Source organism: Sceloporus occidentalis, unplaced genomic scaffold (assembly GCF_023333645.1).
Source record: "Sceloporus occidentalis isolate IW3139 unplaced genomic scaffold, rSceOcc1.0.p SCAF_1, whole genome shotgun sequence".
NCBI lineage: Eukaryota > Metazoa > Chordata > Lepidosauria > Squamata > Phrynosomatidae > Sceloporus > Sceloporus occidentalis.
The window spans coordinates 212,950,244-212,971,308 of record NW_028316981.1 but is presented as its reverse complement, the minus strand read 5'-3'; the positions used below and the strand labels follow the sequence as shown (position 1 = coordinate 212,971,308).

Sequence of the window (21,065 nt, the reverse complement as noted above, 5' to 3'; positions counted from 1 at the left end):
GCAGAAAACCTCACAGACCTAGAGCAACTACTAAGGAAGATCAAGGAAGAAAGTGCAAAGGCAGGCTTCATGCTGAACATAAAGAAAACCAAAATAAATGGCGAGGGGGAATCTAGACAAATTCAAACGAGATCATGAGGAAATATTATTATTATTATTAACCTTTATTTATAAAGCGCTGTAAATTTACACAGCACTGTACATACAATCTTTTAATTAGACGGTTCCCTGCCCTCAGGCTTACAATCTAAGAAGACATGACACAAAAGGGGAAGGGAGTGGAGGATGGAGCCAGATGCCTTCTGGGAAGGGCTCAGTTCCTTTGGGGAGGCCTGATGGGATTGGCCTACCTTCTCTCTCCCTCGGAAGCCAGGATGGAGCCAGATGCTTTCTGGGAAGGGCTCAAATACCGTAGTGTTAAAGTAGAAATACCTAGTTCTTCTATCTAGGGTCAAATATTGATCAGAATGGGGACTGATACTGGTGACCCTGAATCTCCTTAGTCCTGCTTTGGGAACCCCTCCTGGACCAGAAGGCTGGGATGGAGAACACGTCCGGGAAAAAGAGGACGCTCCTGGTCACCCTGGGTGTCCTCCTTAATCCCTCTCAAAAACAGGGGAGCTTTTGGAATCTTTCCTGGACAGAAGGCTGGGATGGAGGACACGTCCGGGAAAAGGAGGACATGCCTAGTCGCCCTGAATGCCCTTCTTAGCCCTGCTCCATGATGGGGGAACTTTTTGGAATTACTCCCAGGCAGAAAGGTGGGATGGAGGGCGGGTCCGGGAAAAGGAGGACGCGCCCGGTCACCACGAATGACCTCCTTAGTTCCTCTCAAAAGAGGGGGGAACCTTTGGGAACCCCTCCTGGGCCAGAAGCATGGGATGGAGGACGCGTCCGGGAAAAGGAGGACGCTGCCTGGGTGGCGCCCGTGTGCTGGAGGAGGGCCCTGGGCGGAGAGAGGAGGAGGAGGAGGAGGGCCAGAGGAGGAGTCCCAGCCTGGCCTCCTCCTCCTCCTTCCCTCTTTCTGCCTGCCTCGAGTCCCTTCCTCCTTCCCCGACGGAGCCCAGGGGTCTCTCTCTGCTGCGTGTGCGGGGGCCATGCCGGAGCCCGGGGCTGCCTCTGGTGCTGCTGAAGACTAACTAAGCAGGAGGAGGAGGAGGAGGAGGAGGAGGATGCGGGAGCTGCCCGGCGCCTGGCTGCAAAAGGCGTGCCGCCTCCTGGTCCTCTTCTGCCTCCTCCATCTCCTGGCCGTCCTCTTCTACTACTTGGCCGGCAGCGCCCTCCTGGGAAGACCCCCGGCAGCAGACAAGGAGGGGGGCCTGGCCAGGCCCAGCGCCAGGGCAGGACACAGCCCCCGAGGAGCCAACGCCTCCAGGGAGTGCCCCCAGACCTCCCCCTGGCTGGGTAAGGGAGGCAGGCAGGCCTCGCTCCCCTCCCTCCCTCCCCCGCGACACCCCCCTCCTCCTCCTTCCTCTTCCTCCCTTTCCCGCTTCTTCTTTTCTTCTTCCTCCTCTTCCTCTTGTTCTTCCTCCCCTTTTTTCTTCTTCTCCTTCTTCTTCCTCTCCTTCTTCCTCCTCCTTCTCCACTTCCTCTTCTTCTTCCTCCTCCTCCTCTTCCTCCTTTTCCCTCTTCTTCTTTTCTTCTAACTCTTGTTCTTCCTCCCCTTTTTTCTTCTTCTCCTTCTTCTTCCTCTCCTTCTTCCTCCTCCTTCTCCACTTCCTCTTCTTCTTCTTCCTCCTCCTCCTCTTCCTCCTTTTCCCTCTTCTTCTTTTCTTCTAACTCTTGTTCTTCCTCCCCTTTTTTCTTCTTCTCCTTCCTCTTCTTCTTCCTCCTCCTCCTCTTCCTCCTTTTCCCTCTTCTTCTTTTCTTCTTCCTCTTCCTCCTCTTCCTCTTGTTCTTCCTCCCCTTTTTTCTTCTTCTCCTTCCTCTTCCTCTTGTTCTTCCTCTTCTTCCTCCTCCTCCTTCTCCACTTCCTCTTCTTCTTCCTCCTCCTTCCTCTTCCTTCCTTTCCCTCTTCTTCTTTTCTTCTTCCTCTTCCTCCTCTTCCTCTTGTTCTTCCTCCCCTTTTTTCTTCTTCTCCTTCCTCTTCCTCTTGTTCTTCCTCTTCTTCCTCCTCCTCCTTCTCCACTTCTTCTTCCTCCTCTTCCTCTTTTTCCCTCTTTTTCTTTTCTTCTTCCTCTTCCTCCTCTTCCTCTTCTTCTTCCTCCCCTTTTTTCTTCTTCTCCTTTCTCTTCCTCTTGTTCTTCCTCTTCTTTTTCCTCCTCCTTCTCCACTTCCTTTTCTTCTTCTTCTACTTCCTCCTCCTCCTCTTCCTTAATCTTCATCCTCCTCTTCCTCTCCCTTTTCTTCTTCCTCCTCTTCTTTTTCTTGTGCATCTTCAAGTCCTTTCCCACTGATGACTCTGAAGCTATCTATCCTGGGAAAGTTTGGATCAGGGGCTTTGGGCTGGTTCTTTTTTGTTGTTATGGTCATGGTCATCCTCTGAGGCTGAGAGAGTGTAACCTGCCCAAGGTTCCACCCAAGGGCTTTTTCCCCATGGATTCGAACCCTGTTCTTTCCAGAGTGAAGAGCCAGTCTGTTGTGGGCCTTCAGGTGATTTCTGGCTCATGGCCACTCTGAAGGGAATGAAGCTATTTTACGGTTGTTGTTGTTTTGGCAAGGTTTGTTCAGAGAGAGTTTGGCCCTGGCTGTCCTCTGAGGCTGAGAGAATGTGACCTGTCTAGGGTTCTCCCTGGGCAGAGTCAGGATTCGAATCCTGGTCTCCAGAGTCCAAGGCTCCAACCATGAGCCCACGCTGGCTCTTAAAAGTTGTTGTGTTCCTTCCAGTCCTTTCTGACTTATGGGCACACTAAGGTTTTCTTGGAAAGGTTTGTTCAGAGAGGTTTTGGCCCTGGCTATCTGAGGCTGAGAGAATGTGACTATCACAAGGTCCACCCAGGGGGTTTGTGTAGCTGAGTTAGGATTTGAACCCTGGTCTCCAGAGTCCAAGGCTCCAGTCACAACCACACACTAGCTCTTGAAAGCTTATTGGGTTGTTGTGTGTCTTCAGGTCCTTTCTGACTAAGATTTTGATCAGAGGTTGGTGTTGATTCCTTTGAGGCTGAGAGAGTGTGACTCGTTCTCTCAGTGGGTTTCTATGGCTGAGTCGGAATTCGAACCCAGAGTCAAATGTTCCAACCACAAACCCACACTGGCTATTGAAAATTTGTTCAGAGAGTTTGGATTTATGTGCATGTGTCATGGTCTTCCTCTTGAGGCTGAGAGAGTGTGACCAGCCTAAGGACACCCAGGAGGTTTCCATGGCCGAGTCAAGATTCAAACCATGGTCTCCAGAATCCAAGGCTTCAACTACTAACCCACGGTGCCTCTTTGAAAGATTGTTGTGTGCTTTCAAGTCGTTTCCGATTTATGGTTATGTACCTATCCTGGGCTTTTCTTGGCAAGTTTCTAGAGAGGGTTGGCCATGGCCATCCTCTGAGGCTGAGAGAGTGTGACTTTCCCAAAGGTCACCTAGTGGGTTTCCATGGTTGAGTTGGGATTGGAACCTGGGTTTCCAGAGTCCATGCTGGCTCTTGAAAGTTTGTGGGGTGGTTGTTGTGTGCCTTCAAGTCGTTTTTGGCTTATGGCGACCCTAAGAGCGTGAAGCTATCATGGGGTTTTCTTGCCAAGGTTTTGTTCAGAGGGGTTTATGGCATGGCCATCTGAGGCTGAGAGAGTGTGACATGCCCAAGGTCACCCAGTGCAAGGTGGTCAGATGTCCTAACTGTCCTGGAGGATAAGGCGCCTTAAAATTTAGGGCATTTGGGATAAAATGAAGGACAGGACTAAAGAAAAACTAAAGACCCTCACAGTCAGGCTTCTTAGCGATGCTCAAAATGGAGGAGATTTTGGAATTCCTCCTGCAGAGAAGGTTGAAATGGAGGACACACACTGGAAAAGGAGGACCTCTGGGCACCCTGGCCATATTTCTAAACTTGCATCAGTGCATATAAGTTGGCACAGGGGTGACCGGAGGTCCTCACTGCCAAGGAGGACAAGGCACTGCAAGAAGAACGGATAACGTTACAAAATGAAAACTAAAAAGGTCACTTATGGAAATATAAATCCACACTTCTTAGTCATGCTCAAAATAGAGGAGGATATTTTAAAATTTGGACAGAAGGTTGAAATGCAAGCCATGACCTGGGGGAAGGACCTCTGGGCACCCTGACCAAGTGACTTTCCATGGATGAGTCAGGATTCAAACCCTGGCCTTCAGAATCCTAAGGCTCCAACCGCATGACACCACAGCTGCCTCTTGAAAGGAGCCCCTTTTCTTTTCTTCCTCCACCATTCCCTCTTCCTGCCTCGCCGCCTTTTCTTCACTTTCTCTCTTTCCAGTCCTTGGTAATGAAGCAGAGTGGAAACCTTTTGGGGGCCTGGTTTCTGCCTCGAATTCCGGATATCTCTTGCCATGGGGCTGAGAAAAGGTCTCTTGCCTTTTTCAGCCCTTGCCATAGGAAAAGAGAAAGCAGGCAGAAGATGCACGCTCTCACTGAACATTCTTCTTATGTGCCTTTGAGTAATTTCTGACTTGTGGTGGCCCTAAGGCAACACTGTCATGGGGTCTTCTTGGCAAGATTTGTTCAGGGGAAGTTGGAAATTGCCTTCCCCTGAGGCTGAGAGAGTATGACTTGCCCAAGGTCAACCAGTGGGTTTCGTGGCTGAATGGGGAATCGAACCCTGATCTCCAGAGTACTAGTCCAGCACTCAAACCACTATGCCACACTAGCTCTTTTCATAGATTTAGGGTTGCCATAAGACAGAAATGACATGAAGACATACAACACACGCACACAGTTTTAACACGTAGTGGTTTGAGCACTGGACTACGTCTCTGGAGACCAGGGTTCAACTCTTAAAACCCACTGGGTGACTCAGGGCAAGTCACACTCTCTCAGCCTCAGAGGATGGCAATGGCAAACTCCCTCTGAAAAAACCTACCAAGAAAACCCTATGAGGGTCACCATAAGTCAAGAATGACTTGGAAGCACATAACAACAATAAAAGCTAGTATGTGTCAACCTGGTCCTAGCCCATTCTGACTCTATTACTATTTCCATAGGTGCATCAAGCTAACGATATCTCTTTTCAAACTGGCTCTTTTCAAACTGTTTGGCTCTCTGGGGCCCATCCGCACTTCAGAATTATACCACATCTTCTCAGCCTCAGAGGAAGGCAATGGCAAACCTCCTCTGAACAAATCTTGCCAAGAAAACCCATTTATCGGTTCACAGCCTTAGGGTTGGAAATGACTTGAAGGCATATGACAACTAATAATGAAACTCCAGTGAACTACACTGCCGTGTTCCAGGTGTCCAGCTCCGTGTGTGCCACTTGCACGCAGCACGATGGGACTTGCAGCTGAGTAGGCATGTGCAGAGTTGGCATGTGTGCTCAGTAAAATTGGGTACGATCGGGATGGCCACATAACTGTCATTTCCTTCCTTATTGCAGCGATTGCTTTTTGCCTAGCTGCAGAGCTGTGTGAGACTGGCAGGCTGCCACTAGAGCCCTACAACGCAACCTCTGCCCGTCTGTTGTAGTCTGTGGAGGGGATGTGAGGAGATGAATCACATCTGCCACGTTGCTGAAGAAGCACTTGGTGGGGGGGAAATCCCCCTTTCCCTGTATGCATATGTAGATTTTTCCCCATGGGCACAGAAGGCACAGGGTTTATGCATACATAACCCTTTTCTGTGAATTTTAAATGTGAACTATCGGTTCATATCTTGCCTTTTCAAACTATATGCATGCCAAGTAGAAGGCTTTCATGGCTGGCATCATAGTTTTTTGTGGGTTTTTCGGGCTATGTGGCCATGTTCTCGAAGAGTTTATTCCTGACGTTTCACTAGCATCTGTGCTGAAAAACCCATAAAAAACTATGTATGCAGTCCTTTTAAATGGATATGTTTTAACTGACATGGTGTGTCTGTTCATGGTTGTTGCTCCCCACCTTGATCCGTGGGAGAGGCGGGTAAGAAATACTACTACTACTACTACTACTACTATTATTAGGCACTCAACAATAAGAAGGGGGTGCCACCATTAATCAAATATTTCCTATATTTATGCAGGAAGGGAAGTAAAGGAGTAATAATAATTATAAAAATATGTCTATCAAAAAAGGGGGGAAAGGGAGAAGGGAAAAATTGCTGAATATTTTATGATGTAAATTGCAATTATCTCATCTTAACAAGGATATGTTTTACGTAGAAGAAACAACTGCAGAAAAAGGTATGAGACCATGATGATCAAGATTACTTAAGAAATAGTGATAGCAACCACTTTGGATTTTGCAAGTTTCTTTTTTAAACTTTGTAATAATAATAAATAATAATAAAATCTTTATTATTATTACAAATTAAAACAAATTATTTCTATACCACTTTTCCTGGGAGATCAAAGTGGTTTACAAGTTCAGAAAAGATATACATCTCAACATACTATGATACAAAGTACAATCACAAATACACTTCCATAAAACATCATATAAAAACAGTTTAAAATCTCACAATCACAAGTTAAGCATCTTGAGGTATGCTTCAATTAGAGGATAACTTTCTCTATAAAGAGTCAGGAGGGTATGCTAAGCGGAAAAGATGGGTTTTCAACGCTTTCTTGAAGGCATACAGAGAAGAACTGAGTCAAATCTCTTCAGGGAGTTTATTCCAGTGCACAGGAGCTATAGCTGTAAATGCTCGTTGGCGAGTTACAGACAATCTCTCCCTGGAGTACTCAAGTAAGTACTTGCCTGTTGTTCTGAGAGTGCGGGGCGGATTATGTCAGTAGAGGCGTTCCCTCAAGTAACGCGGGCCCAAGCCATATAGGGCTTTATAGGTAATAACCAACACTGTATTGAGACCAGAAGCTAATTGGCAGCCAGTGAAGAGATCTTAATGCAGGTGTTATATGGTCTGACCTTGGAGTTCCAGTGACCAATCTGGCTGCAGCGTTTTGAACTAGTTGAAGCTTCCGAACCTGGTACAAAGGTAGCCCCACGTAGAGTACATTACAGAAATCCAAGCGAGAGGTTACCAGTGCGTGTACTACTGTTTCAAGGTCCTTTCAGTCCAGGCAGGGACGCAGTTGGCATATCAGCCAAAGCTAGTACCAAGCACTCCTGGCCATCATATCCACTCGGGATGATAACTGTAAGGATGAATCCAGGAGTACTCCCAAACTGGGAACTTTGTCCTTTAGGGGAAGTGTGACCCCTTCCAGGACTGGATGGCAAATTCCTCTGTCTGGATCTGGGATACCTATCACAAGTACCTCTGTTTTCTCTGGATTCAGCTTGAGTTTGTTTTCCCTCATCCAGCCCATTACTGACTCCAGGCTGGCATCTAGAGGAGAGGTGCCATCCTTAGTCACTGAATCAGTCGGAGACTGATGTGGTGTTGTTTATGTTCGTTTTAACGTAGTAATTGTCTTTGTATTGTCTTTGTTTCAATGTTTTTTAATAGTAATAAAGAGTGAAAGCATTTCCTAGGGGCCTGGAGTATAATAATAACGATGATGATGATGATGATGCCCCAGAACCCTGGGAAATGTTTGATTATTGTTTGCACTCCCTTGTTGTTGTTGTTGTTGTTGTTGTGTGCCTTCAAGCGACTTATGGAGACCCTACGGAGGTTCTCTTGGCATCTTGACGTTTGTCATTGCCTTCCCCTGAGGCCGAGAGAGTGTGACTTGCCCAGGGTCACCCAGTGGGTTTCCATGGCTGAGTCAGTATTCAAACCCAGATCTCCACAGTTGTAGTCCAACGCAAAAACCACAATGCTCTTAGGGTGATTTGATTTCTCTTCCAGTCGGCTTAGAAATGAAGGATGGGTCCCAGCTGAGCATAGCTGCTCTGCATCCCTGCTCCCTATCCCTTCTGGCTGTGACCCTTGTCACCTCTCTCAGTGCTACTCACAGTGGAGGTGCCTGGACCGGTGCCAATCCATGAGCCATTTGTTGCTGATTCTCAGTTTCCAGGAAAGAAAGAAACAGTTGCAGCCAATTGGCTTAAATATGATACCAGTCCCTGGCATACTGAGAGGGGAAATATTGCCAGTCCTCCACAGATATTGTGACAAGCAGTGATCTATCTAGCCTGCTGGTTTTCTTTGTCCATAATTTTATTTTCTGTTCACCATTTCTTTCATTGTACCATAATGGGCTTTTAAAAATTGTTTTATTATACAGCTGAATCCTCACAGCAGAGATAAACCACTTTAACTGCCCTGGCCCAGTGGTATGGAATCCTGGGAATTGTAGTTGATGTGACACTAGAGCAAAGCTTTGCACTGGTGCCACGATCAACTACAATTCTCAGAATTCCATAGCATTGAGCCAGGGCAGTTGAAGTTGTGTCAAACGGGATTATTTCTGCAGTGCAGATAAGGCGACAGTAGTGTGTAACTCACTCTCTCTGGGGCTGCATCTGTACTGCAGAGATAATCTGGTTTGACGCCATTTTAACTGATATGGCTCAATGCTATTAAATTCTGGGAATTTTAGTTTGTTGTGGCACCAGAGGTCTCTGACAGAGAAGGCTAAATGTCTCCCAAAACAACTATTCACAGGATTCCATATCATTGAGCCATGGCAGTTAAAGTGGTGTCAAACAGGATTATCTATATACAGTATATTGTTTTTGTTTATATTGCCATTTGTGTAAGCTTTTCCTAGTTGCCATCCATCCATCCATCCATCCATCCTGGATGTGCCTTCTTCAATCTGTTTCTTTAGTCACACACCAGACAAAATTGGACTACAACTCCCATCAGTCCTAGGCAGCTTGGGAGCTGTAGTGCACTAAGAGTTGTGAGGATGCTGGGTTCTTTACAGGGGTTCTGTACAGTTCTCAGAAATTACACAAAGTTCTCAGATATCTATGTTAAAATGCATTTTTCTGATTTTTAATTTTTTTTAATCTGCGAGTCCATTGCTCTTTCTGTCTTGTTTTCTTTCTGAGAGGTACATATTTCTCAATGTTCTTAATAGTCTACTATTAGGATCTCACCATAATGGCAGACCGAGTGATAGAGGCAGACAGCTGATAAAAAAACCAATAACTTTATGCAATAAAATATTTGTTCCTTACCCCCCCCCCCAAAAAAAAAAAAAAAAAGAGGCATACACCCATGCCATATTTTTAAAACCCTGTTTTTTCAGGGCTCATTGGGCTGGAATAACCCAATCTTCATTACTAAATTGTGCAGTAAAATCAGCTCATAGGGAGGACAGTAGTGGACAACAATGACACAGAGGTCTTTCTTGGCAAAATAAAGTTTCTAAGCTTCTAGTTTTCAGTGGAAGAGAAATAGGCGTCAGCTTCCTTCCCAGGGGAGGCCGTTGTTTGGTTCTCTATCCTTTTTGCACAGTCTTTTTACTGTCCAAGTACAGAGAGGGAAACACCAGATGCAGCAGCTGGGCCTTCTTAAACCTGGGTTGAATCTGTTCATTCCTCCCTATCCCCCTTCTGTTTTATATGTAATAATTTAATGTTTCTACTGCTCTGTTTTGCGTGTGTTCTGTCAGTTCCCCTTGGAAGTGGTAGCAAAGTTCTCCAAAATTATAAATAAAAAACTTTTGGACAAAGTTAACTACACTTATTCAGCTGCCAGAGAATTTGGAAAATGGTTTATGTATTGTTTATTTTGTGCCCTTTTATTTTAAATTACCATGTTACCGCCTACATGTTGTTGTTGTGTGCCTTCAAGTCGTTTCCGATTTATGACAATCCTAAGGTGAACCTATCATGGGGGTTTCCGTGGCAAGTTTCTTTGTTAGAGGTTTGCCAGTGCCACCCTCGGAGGCTGAGAGAGTGTGACTTGCCCAAGGTCTCCTAGTGGGGTTCCATATAGTCATTCATCAATGCAAAAATCAAGGAGTGCATTTCTTCTGCTCTGCTCTTAATTGCTTTTAGAATTTAGGCTGCAATCCTGGACTGAGTCATTTGGTTTTAGGACTTAACTGAATTTAGGTCTAATCTGCACTGCAGAAATAATGCTATTTGATGCTGCTTTGACTGTCATGGCTCCATGCTGTGGGATTCTGGGATTTGTCGTTTGTTGTGGCACCAGCGCTCTCTGGTAGAGAAGGCTAAATATCTCACAAAATGGCATATCTCAGAAGTCCATATCATTCAGCTATGGCAGTTAAAGTGGTGTCAAACTGCATTATTTCTGCCGTGCAGATGGGACCTTAGAGGGGCTTAATTCTGAGCAGAGACATAGGATTGCAGAGCTGCTCCCTGATTGTTTCCAGCTCAATTTTCAAATTGAATATAGTAAAAAAAATAGCATGGTGTTAATAATATTTTATTTTTCTAATAATAATTAATTAATTTTATACACTCCCATTCTCTTAGGCACTTTTTAGAACACTGATACAAAAGGGAGAGTAATGTCCAATAATATGTCTTGCATTGACATTGAGATTGCTATAATCTGAGCTCTTTTCATTTAATCTGTCTGAAACTGGTCACTTTATGGGAAGCTATTGCATGGACCTGAATAGGATAGGTCAGGATGTAATTGTGTGGAAATGAGCAGTGTTTTGCATGGTTGGGGCAAAAATGTCCAAATTGGTAAAAATTTGCATCTAATCCTGTCCCATGACATGAGCTCTGCCACTGCTGAAATGTGGCCCAAAACCTTTTCCAGAATGGAGTTGGAATTCAGTCCCCACAGTCCCAAAATGATTCCTTGCTTGTTTTGTAGGCTACGTAAGGTTTTAAACAAGCTGATCAACTCTCCCTTAGTGCTTCCATTTCTTTTCTCCAAATAATGACTTGAAATTCTGTACCTCCTGGAGACCACTAATCATGCTTAGATCCAAAACACACTGCAGAAATAATCCAGTTTGAGACCACTTTAACTGCCCTTGCTCAGTGCTAGGGAATCCTGGGAACTGCAGTTTTGTGTGACAGTTAGCCTTCTCTGTCTGAGAGCTCTGGTGTCATAATAAACTACAATCACCAGGATTCCTTAGCACTGAGCGAGGGCAGTTAAAGCGGTCTGAAACTGGATTATTTCTGCAATGTGTTTTGGACCTTAGTCGTAATTTGGATCTTTGGACTTATTTTCTTTCTCCTTTCACTTCTCCATACATGGAGAGTCTCTGGAGTTTCCTTTTTATTTGTAAGAGTCCCTGTTTTGCTTCCAAAGCTGAGCAGCACTTGACCACCTGAGATCATTTTCAAGCAGGGATGCTGGATGACATATTTTCCAGCACTTAATTTTTCTGTGTAAAAAATTCAATTTCTAAGAAGATGATTGTTTGAGAAAAATTAACAAGTAAAAAAAAATGTGGTTCAAGCAGTGCCTTCGTCTGAAATTGAGCAAAGTTCCATCACTGATTCTAAAGACAGTGACAGTCAAAGTAGAAGCGTCTGGATGACATCCGTGGAACAGAGTACAATAACATCCAAAATCCACAAAACAGTGATATCTTTAATGGACAACCAAAATGCACAAAATAGGTCATGCAAGTTTTAAAAGCCCCACTGGCTTCTTCATCAGGAAAAGGAGATAAAAATCAAACAGGAGAAAGAAAAAATGATAATGTTAGAGTCATAAGCCTACATTTTGTTCAATTAAAAAAATAAGCCTATGTTTTGTTGCGACGTAAACTCCAGGAAATGAAATTTAATTCCATTAGCAACACAAAAACAAACCTCTCTTGAGATTTAGGTTGTCTCTTGACAAAATGTAGGCCAATGACTCCAACATCATCATTTTTTTTTCATTGAGTGTCCCAAAATTAGTGTATCAGCAGTTCTTATTGCTTTCTCCCCTTCAATATAAAATAAAAATGATGACTAATTCGTTTGAATTATAATATTTAAATCACATTAAGTGAGCTTTATTTTTTCTCCCAAATCAAATAGTTTGGTTCATATACATGTGGGCTGTTGGGACATTAAAATCTTTTCTTTAGGAAATGTAAGTCAAATGAACGTGCCAGATCAACTGATGCTTTTAATCAAATCCTATTCAAACATATAAACCATTAACAACCAAAATTAACTTTACGTTGCAGACACACACACACCAAGTTGGAATTAAATCTCATTGGGTTTAGTGAGACTTATTCCCAGGTAAACGTGCATAGGACTGTAACCTATAAAAGGGAATAAATCTAATTGAACTGAGTGAGGAATACAGTACCTCTGAGTAGACATGAATAAGATAATGGTGTTAATCATTGTCTAGTTTCACAGTTCACACTCTTTTTTGTACTTAACATTACATTATTGTGAAGCTTTGAAATTTAACTACTTAAGAAAAACAAATGTTGTTATTAAAAATCATGTTAGGTAAGCTTTCTGGAAACAGTTTTTCTCTTTGGCTTGCTCCCAAGGTCTACATAGCAATTTCCTTTTTTAAAAAAAATTAAAAGCTGCAAAATAAAGTAACAACCATCATATTTCAAAGGAACTTGTAGGCAGCCAGTCAGTTATTTCTTCAGGCGCTGTCAGCGTCATGCCATCTTGAATATTCAACTGCAATCAAATGACAATATATATCTCATCAGTTGACCTTCTAAAACAGCGGTGAAGGTCCTTAGCTCAGTGTTGCAGGGTGCAGACTCCACATGCCTTATTGTACCAGACACATTTGTTCGAAACATTACAAGTCTTAGGAATTTAAGCCCATTGAGGTGAGGTTTTTCCCCCCCAAGGCACTGTGAGCATCTCTGGTTGCATCCACACTGAAGAAATAAGCCAGTTTGACATTGCTTTAACTACTGTGGCTCTGTGCTGTGGAATTCTGGAAATTATGGTTGGCTGCGTCATCAGAGCTTTGCTATGGTGCTGCAACCAACTACAATTTCCAGAATTCCATAGCATTAAGCCACAGCAGTTAAAGCAGTGTCAAACTGGATTATTTCTCCAGTGCAGATGCAGCCTGTGTCACTTAGCTATTCACGAACAACTTACAATTTGTTTTGAATCACTGTGGCAGAGCCTGGGAGCCTGATACTATCGTATGACCATGGAAGGTGTTGTTTTGACCTCATGTTTTCAAGGAGACTAAATATATTCACTGGCTGATAAGCACAGGCTGTATGAAAACTTACATGGAGTCTTGCTCAGGTCTGCACAAATGTTGATCGGTCAAGCTACATCTTGGTGTCATGCCTCTGTTGGCACTTAAGAGTTGCCACATCTTTTTTTTTTTGCCAAATTTAATTAATTATGCATTATTGGGTCAGGAAGTATTTTCTTTAGGCTGTCATGAATCTGGGGCCAGTCGTTTTGCCTATAGGATCCCAAGTACAGTCAGCCCTCCTTGCCCACGGATTGCTTATTCGTGGATTCAATCATCCATGGTTTGAAATATTTAAAGGTATATATAAGTTCCAAAAACAAACCTTAATTTTGACATTTTATACAAGGGAAATCATTTTACTATGCTGTTGTATTTAATGGGACTTGAGCATCCATTATTTTGGTATCCACGGCGGTCCTGGAACCACACCTTAGTGGATACTAAGGCCCCCTTTGTATTTTACATGTAAAAAGGAGAATAAAATTTCACAATACACTTATAATTTTGAAAAGATGTCTCATTTTTCTCTCCTTCCCCCCAAACCCCTTGATATCCCTTTCCCCCTTAAACTCAAAACCTCTAAATAATTTAGCTTTTCCTCATAGGAAAAATGGCTCAGCCCCTTGGTAATATATTGGATCCCCCTCCCTTTAGACATGTGCTAACACATAAAAATGGCTAAACTAGTTTTGTGCAAGTGCCCACTGAGACCCAAACAGCAGTGAATTAAGTGATATTATGTATTGTTTAGTATGTATGTGTGTGTGATCAACATTAAAAAAAGTGATTCGTTAATATTGGAGTGTAAGGAGTCCAAAACAGAAAAACAAAACAAAACTCGAGCATGTGGTGTGTAGTAGGTCACTCTTCTTTCTGATTCCTCTTTAACTGTCATAACAACATACTGTGGAATTTGTGGGTTTGTACTTTGGTGAGGCACTAGAGCTCTCTGGCTGAAAATGTTAAATGCTCCTTCCTAAACACCCAATCCCAGGATTTCATGGGCCAGGACCATGGCTGTTAAAGTGGAATAATAGTAGTATTATTCTGTAGTGCGGATGGGTCCCAGAGAGTCAAACACTCAGCCATCTTGGAAATAGATATCGTAAGTTTGATGCACCTATGGAAATATTAATAAAGGGCCAGAAAGGGCTAGTCGGCTACCTTTTGTTGTTGTTGTTGTGTGCCTCCAAGTCGTTTTTGACTTATGGTGACCCTAAGACAAACCTCTCATAGGGTCTTCTTGGCAAGTTGCTTCAGAGGGGTTTTTCCATTATCCTCTAGGGCTGAGAGAGTGTGACTTGCCCAAGGTCACCTAGTGGATTTTTATGCTCAAGCAAGGAATTGAACCCTAGTCTCTGGAGTCATAGTCCAACACTCAAACTTTGTAATTTTGTTATTTTTTATTAATCAGAATCTTCATAGGCAGGAATGCATTAATACATCATTTCTGAAACTGCTGTAAAGTAGTTCTATATGCAGTTCAGTCGTGGTGTGCACATGCAGATGAGTAAGCCAACAGGGGAAAAATTTACTTGGTGACAGATTATGAAGGCAGTAATTGGGGAGACATTTTCTCCAGCCACCATAAACTATATGTTCCTGTTCTTCCTGTTAGGTATCTTTGATGATAAGTCTGAGATTGGTCCTGGCTCAGTCTTATCACTTTTACAGTTAGTACCAGAATGTTATGTTGCTAGCAAGCATCATAAAGATGTAGAGCCCTATGTGCACATAACGATCCTTTTATCACAGTCAAGGGAAGGGACCCCAGAATAACCTGCATATGCTGAGCACCACATCATGCAACATGTGGGGCTAAACATGGCCTTTGACACGGTCGGCATGCTTCCAAAATTGCTCTGCTTAGAGAATCTGCCACCAGTTACACAGTCATCTGGTTAGCATTGCCCTTTGGATAGTAATGGCATCTTCTCCAACCTTTCAGTTGTATGCTAAACATACAAACAGGAAAAAATAGTCTCATTTTTATACAGCTGCAAAAATAGTAATGTTGTACTTAAAATGTGCAAGATGAGTGCTCAGAAATATACACTGATAGCCTAAATTATTTGCTGCTGCTGGTGCTGTTGTGTGCCTTCAATTCGTTTCTAACATCTGGAAACACAATCATATGGTTTTCTTGGCAAGATTTGTTCAGAGTTGGTTTGCCATTGCCATGCTGAGCCTGAGAGAGTGTGACTTTCCCAAGGTCACCCAGTGGGTTTCATGGCCAAGCTGAGAATCGAACCCTGGTCTCCAGAGTTATAGTCTAGCACTCAAACCACTATGCCATGCTGGCTCTCAGCGTAAATTATATTCCAGCAGATAAATTATGCTCCTCTCTATTTTATATATCTTTGGGACTGTACTACATGAAATATGACCAAATATGAGCCAGAATAATATTTGGTCATATTTTATGTAGTACAGTCCCAAAGAGATGAAAAACAGAGAGAAGCATATTTTAGCTGCTGGAATCAGAGGCAGATTTGCTAAAACTTTCATGTATTCTATCCCTGTAGTTTTAACCAGCCTTTGTCCTTAGGGTGCATTCTGTTTTAGGTTTTCCATTTTGCCGTTTGATCACATATTGTAGCCTATAATCTGGAGCTCATAGAAGCAAATGCTTCTCACAAAATTATGACTGCACCTAGAAAACAATTCATTTTGAAAATGCAACATATTTATACCAATATAGAAATGATAGTAAAATAAATTATGTATCAGTGAAATATATGCAGTTGATAAAACCCGTAATTACCATTCCACCTAACATTTCTTACCATGGATGAGGGTATGGGCCATAACAACACAGCTGGTGTGTTACGGAATCATTGTGAATTTATACCTTTGGAAATCTTGATGCATTTTCTAGGCTTTTCAAAACAGTCCTAAAATCCAGTGTTTCTGTGTGTGTGGCGGGGGTAATCTCCCAATTAATTCATCCTGATCAAATAGATCTTGCCTTAAACTTCTAAGGTTCAGCTGCATTTGTTTTGTAAAACAAACTCTTCCATGTAGAAAGTGTACCTGCAAAGCTTGTTGTGTGTACTTGTCTTTCCATACCAGTTTTTCTCGAATTGCGGCCTTGGGCATTTGGTTGATAATGGAACCATATTTGTAAGGCAGGTAAAATCCTAGCTGTGGAACACTTGGGGCTTTGACCATTTGCTCCATTGCTAAAGCCAGCAGGTCTCCTAGACTAAATAAACATGCGTTTTCTCCAGCAGTCCTCTCTTTTCTATACTTCTTGGCTTTTTGCATTTTGGTGCTAACTGAAAATATCTTGATTTGTAGACTGTTAATTGCATTGTGTAAGAGCAGTTTTGCAGCAATATTGCTCTGTTGGTTTCTCTGACTGCTTTTGCCAAAGAGGATACTAGGAAAGAAGGCACTAAGGAATTATTCCTCCTGTAGAGGAAGGTGTCTTTTCTCCTGAGCCTGATGTTCAATATTATTCAATCCTGTTACAATTTGGAGTGTATACAGAACACGGCATTGCTGTTTTGAAGGACATCTTAACCGTTAGGCTCTGACTCTAATCCACATTTGAAATGAAATAGCTCCTTTAAAAAAAATCCCTGTCTAAAGAAGAATCTATTATCTTCATGGCATTGTTTTTATTGCATTGTATTAGATATTTAATAATGCTGAGACTGCAATCGAACACCTAAAGAGTCACATGGTCCCCACCCCTAATTTAGTTCTTTGAAGCTAAGGCTTAACAAAGTTGTTCCACATGTCTAAGGCATTGGCCAATAGATTCCCCCCAGCTATGCACACAACTGTAGAAGTCTTTCTATCAGATGATTTACCATCTATTCAATCTGAAGCATGTGGGAAACTGGTATCGCCAGTTGTGTAAGGTTGTGGAAGATTAGAGCAGGGTGGTGGTGGAAATGTCAAGTGGTGTTATCAGCAGCGATGGTGTAATCAAGCCATTAAATTTATACAACAGCTGAGATGGGATGGGGATCTACAGTAGTTTGTCCCAGTGGGCTGGATTGCCCATGGGCATGTTCCCAGCAGGTTGGATGCTGGCAGTAGGTGGGACCACTGCCCGCACATGACGCACTCAGTTGATGCCTCATTGACGCACTAATTCACTGTTACACCTGCTCAGCCTGTCCAGTACTTTCCTTCATCAGGGAGGATGTAAATGTCACTGAGCCACATGCCTGCAAGAACTGCTCTTCCAGGTACAAGCTCCCAACAACAATATTAAAAAAAGCATGTAATCCCCATCCACCACGTACCGTTGTTGTTGTTACTGTTGTTGTTGTTGTGTATCTTCAAGTAATTTCTGACTTATCTGTCATCTGTCGGGGATGCTTTGATTGTGTGTTCCTTCATGGCTTGGTGTTGGACTGGATGGCCCTTATGGTCTCTTCCAACTCTATGATGCTATGATTATGATAACTCTAAGGTGACCCTACCATGAAGCTTTCTTGGCAAGATTTGTTCAGAGGAGGTTTGCCATTGCCTTTCCCTGAGGCTGAGAAAGTGTGACTTGTCCAAGGTCACCCAGTGGGTTTCATGGCCGAGCTGGCTCTCTGGAGTCATATTTCAACACTTAAATCACTATGCCACATTGACTCTTCCAACATACCTTTAGGGTCCCCTAAGTATACATGCCACATTTCCAGTATTTAGTTTTCATGATTTTGGAGCTAATGTACAAGTATCTTTTAGTGTGCTGTTGTTAGACAGGTATTTAGCTTTTGCCTTTTTATAAAACTATCATGGTATTTAACAATAAAATGGAGTGAAAAAGTATAGTTTAACTAAAACAATGGTAGAACAACAATTCATAAGGCAGCAAAGCAGCATTTAAAAAAAATCCATTATAGAACTTTGAAATATTAAAAGGGGGCACCAAAAGTTTAGGAGACATCAAAATTGGAGGGTAATGGACTTAGCCAAGTCTCTCTGGGGATCATGTTTAATAAGCAAGATGCCGTGTGTGTGTGTGTGTTGTGTGCCTTCAAGTCATTTCTGACTTATAGTGACCCTATCATGGTGGTGGTGGTGGTGTTTTTTGGCAAGATTTGTTCAGAGGGGGGTTGCCTTCCCCTAAGTCTGAGAGCATGTGGCTTGCCCAAAGTCAACCAGTGGATTTCATGGAGGAGCTAGGAATCAAACCCTGGTCTCCAGAGTCATAGTCCAACACTCAAACCATCCACTGAAATGGCTCTTCCCCAGCAATCACTTTTCTTGTTTCAGATGGCAGGAGCACCCTTGGAAAGTAAATGGAAACAGACAGTTGTACTGTTTTTCTGGTCCTTCTGAGCCCGCATGCGTCTAAAAGATCAAAATCAGTATTTTAAATGTGGACTGGAATTGGAGTGTAACCAATCATGTAATAAAATCAAGAATAATACAAATACTAATAAACTTCATAATAATACAAAGCAGAGTAATACCAACCATTACATATTATAACTAAGCACTGGAAAATGTCTATAGGACAACTTAACCCAAAGAACACAGACCAGCTAAAGCCTATTGGCAATGAAATCTCATAAGTATAGCAAGGAAAGCTATATGGTAAACAATACAGTCAGCTTCAACTATCCATGGCTTGCAAATGCTAAATAAACATAAATTCCCAAAAGCATACCTTGGTTTTGCCATTTTATATAAGGGACACCATTTTGTACACCATTGTATTTAATGGGACTTGGACATCCACTGATTTTGTTATCCATAGGGCGGAGGAGCCTAGAACAAAACCCCAGCAGATACCAAGAGTCCACTGTAGTTTAAATGTGGAAGTCCGTGATGAACAAAGGAGTCAGAAAAACATTGCAGTCCATGCATGTTAACTATAGCTTCTAAATCCTCTGGCAAAGGCAGAACCACATCAAGCAGAGGAGAGTTGTCTGCCCTGGAGCTTACTGGACATGGTCAACTGTGGTTAGGCCAGTATAGCACTCTCAGCTGCCCAAATGCAGCCTGTGATCTCAAACTTGTAATGAGAAAGAGACATCAAAGAGAATCCATGGGCTGCAAACTTGATCATTCAAGGGATTTGAATCTAGCACAAAATGAACATTGCCCATTGGAGTGAAAATCACTCCCATGGGCAATAAACCATCCAGCCGCCATTATTTGTTGTCATCCATTTATTGGCCACCATCCAGGTCATTACTGCAGCCAGACACTGATTTAGCCCTTCAGGTTTTCATCCAGGAAGAGTTGAAGGATAAGAAAGACTACAGGAAAAGTCAGTTTGTAAACTGTTCACCAGTGCTGTAACTGATTGCTTCAAATAATTTCTTTGGATACTTATCGAATTGATCATATCTTCATTTGCAATGTGAATGAAGGGGTTTTGGCCACATTTGCGGCCCCTTTGCCTCTCCCTCTATGATGAGACCAAACAATCCATTAAACCATAACCATGTCATCTTAATGGGAAACCATGATTAACAGATTCAGAGCAAACCAGACAGTTATTTTGATGCCAACTGAAACCCTTTTTGTTGCTGTAGGTCTTTTACATGTTTACTTCTATTTTTATTGTATTTAGTTTTTGTTGTTTGTTTCATTGTATGTTTGGATTCTAAGTATACTTGTATACCATCCTACTATCTATAAGAATGAAAGACAAGTTAATAATTTGTAATAACTGGCTTTCGACTTTAGAGGAGATAGTGCACACCAGATGTTTTAGATTGCAATTACATAACCTCTTGGAATCTAGAAACATAGAGTTGGAAGAGACCACAAGAGCCATACAGTCCAACCCTCTGCTATGCAGGAATACACAGTCAAAGCACTCCCGACAGATGGCCATCCAGCCTCTGTTAAAAATCTCCCAAAGAAGGAGACCTATTGCTCTCCAAGGCAGGGTGCTCCACTGTTGAACAGCTCTTGCCATCAGGAAGCTCTTCCTAATATTGAGGTGGAATCTTTTTTCTTGTCCTGTAGCTTGAATCCATTGATCTGGATCCTACTCTCTCGATATGTTGTGTGCCTTCAAGTCGTTCCTGATTTATGGATGCAAAGGCGAACTTATCATGAGGCTTTCTTGGCACAATTTCTTCAGAGAGAGTTTGCCATTGCCTTCCCGTGAGGGTGAGAGCATGGGGCTTGCCAATGGATTTCATGGCTGAGCAGAGAGAGAATCAACCCTGGTCTCCAGAGTTATAGCTCAACACTCAAATCACTACGCCATACTGGCTCTCTGTATGTCATCCCTTCAAATATTTACACATGGCTACCATGGCTCTTACTGTTGGTGTTGGCCATGCTCACTGGGGATGATGGGACTGGTACACTGTGCACATGCTCAAGTTCTTTCCCCTTGTTTTACTTGCTGCAAACATACAGCAGCTCTAAGTTGGGGTAACCCTGGCTCCAAATGAAGGTCTTGTACAACCATCACTGTATATATTGGCATCATCTATAAAATATGCTCCAGTTCTTTACAGCTTAGTTTCTCCTTCCCTCCCTTTCTATCACACCTAGTCCACATTAACACCTGTTCATCCCTCCTTTGTCACAACTTTGCCCTGGCTTTTGTTCTGGGGCACACTTTATGGGCTGTCTCATTCTGTGACCTAAATTGTCCTAAGAATAGAGGAAATTCCAGCCAAGCTTCTTCCTGTATCAGGTTAAATTTGGCTTTGTTGGTCTGTAAAACCAGGAACTATTGCACGCTTTGAATTGCAGATCGTTTTTTTAAATAAAACTAGTTTTCTGTCTCTTCCTCTCCTTGCTGCCCCTCTCAGTGTCAGTTTATGGCTTTTTCCTTTTGCAAAGTGCACCATAAAAACAAAGGTAGCAAACAGCTGGCTGCTGGAATTAGCACTGAAAATTTTACATTTTTGCCCTTGGAGTTTCACTAGTAGTGTATTAGCAAAACCTTTGGCATTTGTAAATTCATGTGCTGTTTTAAATTGCATTCCTATGATGTGAAATGTAGCTAAGGGTCAAGGTTGTTGGGTCCTGTGTGCTTTTACTGTACTCAAA

The 21,065-nt window shown here is 42.7% G+C and overlaps 1 protein-coding gene across 2 annotated transcripts in view; it reads left to right on the top strand.

Annotated features, from left to right (window-relative positions):
- The first annotated feature begins 1,047 nt into the window (after positions 1-1,047).
- The window catches only part of B4GALT1 (beta-1,4-galactosyltransferase 1), a 64,561-nt gene continuing 44,543 nt past the window's right edge, over positions 1,048-21,065 (top strand). For both annotated transcript variants that reach the window (XM_089488803.1, XM_089488802.1), the window contains exon 1: positions 1,048-1,404. In XM_089488803.1, the coding sequence (XP_089344929.1) occupies positions 1,173-1,404 (232 nt within the window). In that variant the 5' untranslated portion in view covers positions 1,048-1,172. The remainder of the gene's footprint in view (positions 1,405-21,065) is intronic.